This window comes from Phytophthora parasitica (genome assembly GCF_000247585.1).
Source record: "Phytophthora parasitica INRA-310 unplaced genomic scaffold supercont2.47, whole genome shotgun sequence".
Lineage (NCBI taxonomy): Eukaryota > Oomycota > Peronosporomycetes > Peronosporales > Peronosporaceae > Phytophthora > Phytophthora nicotianae.
This window is the reverse complement of record NW_008649033.1, coordinates 88,727-91,058: the sequence shown is the minus strand read 5'-3', so window position 1 is coordinate 91,058 and position 2,332 is coordinate 88,727. Positions and strand designations below refer to the sequence as shown.

Sequence of the window (2,332 nt, the reverse complement as noted above, 5' to 3'; positions counted from 1 at the left end):
AGCTGCCGCGTTACCAGGCCCCATTCTTCGTTGAACTTTTGGGTCAGGTACATGATTGAATTCAATCAAAAATACCCCAGCCAGAAAACAACACTAATTGATACACTCAGGACAAACTTCATTGGCCATTGAAGATATGCTTGTCGCGGCCAAGAAAGATCTAACTACGAAATTGACCGCTGAAAGCTTGGAGCTGCTACTGCTGAATAAATGGCTTAAGGAGAAGAGAAAACCTACGACCGACATCAACTGGGCATTAGCGGGTGACTCTGGCGAGATCTTGGAAAAATACACGAGATATTTCAAGAAGAAGTGGTCAAATGAAGCTGCGCGATGAGGTACTTTTGGTTTCTCCGCTAGCATAACACTAGCAACCAAGACCAATATTCATGCACAAATTGATACTGAGGTCAAAGATTCCTTTCTAGGGGCGAAAATTTCTAAGCTTCATGCGGCTAAACACCATTTGGCCATTTCATCTCGAACAATCTCTTGTACTCATCAAACATTGCGTCTGATCTATCCGCGCGCAACCAACGAGCGATGTCCTGCGGGGTCAACTTGCCATCAAGCCACTTAGCAAACAACAGTGATTCCAAGTCTCTTGCCGAGGCTTTTGAGGCTGGGTCCAACTTGGCGTCGACAAGCATTCTTACGATGGCATCATAGTCGAAATGGTTTCGGAGCGTATCAAACAGTGTTGTTTTCTGTTTGTGGGGGTGCTTCAGATTAAACCATTCCATATACCTGATCCAAAACTTTAGTATCGGATCCGAAAGACCTGGAGCATTTGAGTCCGTGTAGCCCTGTTTTAGGCGCAGAGTAGAATCAAATACAAGATCGGGAGTCAATTTCTTTGCTTCCCACTCTGCAAATAGCTGGGTTTTCAGTTTGGTGGCAATGTCCTTCGTTCCACCGGCATTCAGTCCGGCCTCCAGCACTTCCACCAGGCCTCTATCGCTAGTACCAAATCCAAGGGATAGTGTGCTGATAAGTGTCATTTTATCAACGGGGTTGCGTGCATTAAAATCTTCCACATACTTGAACCAGGAGATCAAGAGTGGATTCTTTAAAACATCATGGTTCCTCAGCAGTAGCATGTCGAAGACGGCCAAAGGAGCAGTATTCTTGCGCCCCCAATCCTCCAACCGCTGGGCCTGTAACTTAAGCGCAAATACTTTCGTGTGTTCATTCTCCATGGCGGCATTAAGCTTTGTTGAAAGCAGAGAGTTGCCGTACTGATTGTCTCCGTAGTGAGCGGTAAGCATCGAGGCCGCAGATTTTGCTTCACGTGGGTGCTTTTGATTTAAATCATCAACATGTTTAAGCCAAACCTGAAGCTTGGAGTTTGCCAACGGGTTGTCTTCCTTTAACACCGACGTCATCCTGCTTAACAGGTCTTCTGCCGGTCTTCCGTACGTGAGCCAAATCTTTTGTTGTGTCGATTTCACAATTGAATTGATCTTTTCTCCGACGTCCGCAAGGCGAGGCATTTTCCCTCTTTCTTCGTAGTCCTGGAGTTTATAAGGATCTGATCTTAAGAAATTCGCGGTAGGCCCATTATCCGTGGTCTTTCCAGCGATAATCACAGTCGGGAAAATCAGCACGGAGAGCAGCAAAGCTGCAACTACCTCGGAAACATTCATGAGAACGTGGTGTCAGCGCTCTGCCCTGGAGTTTCTTTAGTACAGGAGTGAAGAACTGGACTGGTTCGGAGGCAATTATAGTTTGCGTGATTACGTGTGTGTGTACCTTACCATCAACACAGCTGTCATCATGATTATCGAATATTTGTCATCATCATTCTACTGAAATGGAGCAGTACACTGTTGGCCGACCGCGCGCAGGATGGTATGCGAAGGCGCATAGCAAGGTGACATCCAAGTGCTCAACGTTGAGAGAGGCACGAGAGCATTCTCTTCCCTCGGAGGTCTCAGTAAGAGCTTCAAATCGCCGCTGGCGCGGTGCTTTGTGTTTCACGGGATTACATAAAAAACGAAAATTTCGTTACGAAATTTTCGCTGCCATACTTCTACCCTTTCGTTTATCCGTATTTAATCGCAAATCATATGTATCAGTTTATAAGGGGTGAGAGGCTCTGGTTTATGCACAAAAAACTGTGATGTCGTTGGGCGAGTATGCTACCTCAGAGAGCCCCAGCGTTAAAAGTTAATGAAAAACAATTTACTCAGAGAGCCCCAGCGCCGCCAGGGAACAGCAAGCTATACCACAACCACACTTTTGTGAGGGATGCATGTACAGTACGAAGTTCTAGCCATCATTCGCGCAGTTGTGACAGTGGAACGTTAATTAAGGCTGTCGAGGTCGACAA

At 46.2% G+C, this 2,332-nt stretch overlaps 1 protein-coding gene across 1 annotated transcript; it reads right to left on the bottom strand.

Annotated features, from left to right (window-relative positions):
* Positions 1-213: 213 nt before the first annotated feature.
* PPTG_15327 (hypothetical protein) lies at positions 214-1,981 on the bottom strand. Its single transcript, XM_008912383.1, has one exon. The coding sequence runs from the start codon at positions 1,644-1,646 to the stop codon at positions 456-458; it is 1,191 nt and encodes a 396-aa protein (XP_008910631.1). The 5' UTR covers positions 1,647-1,981; the 3' UTR covers positions 214-455.
* Between the last annotated feature and the right edge of the window lie 351 nt (positions 1,982-2,332).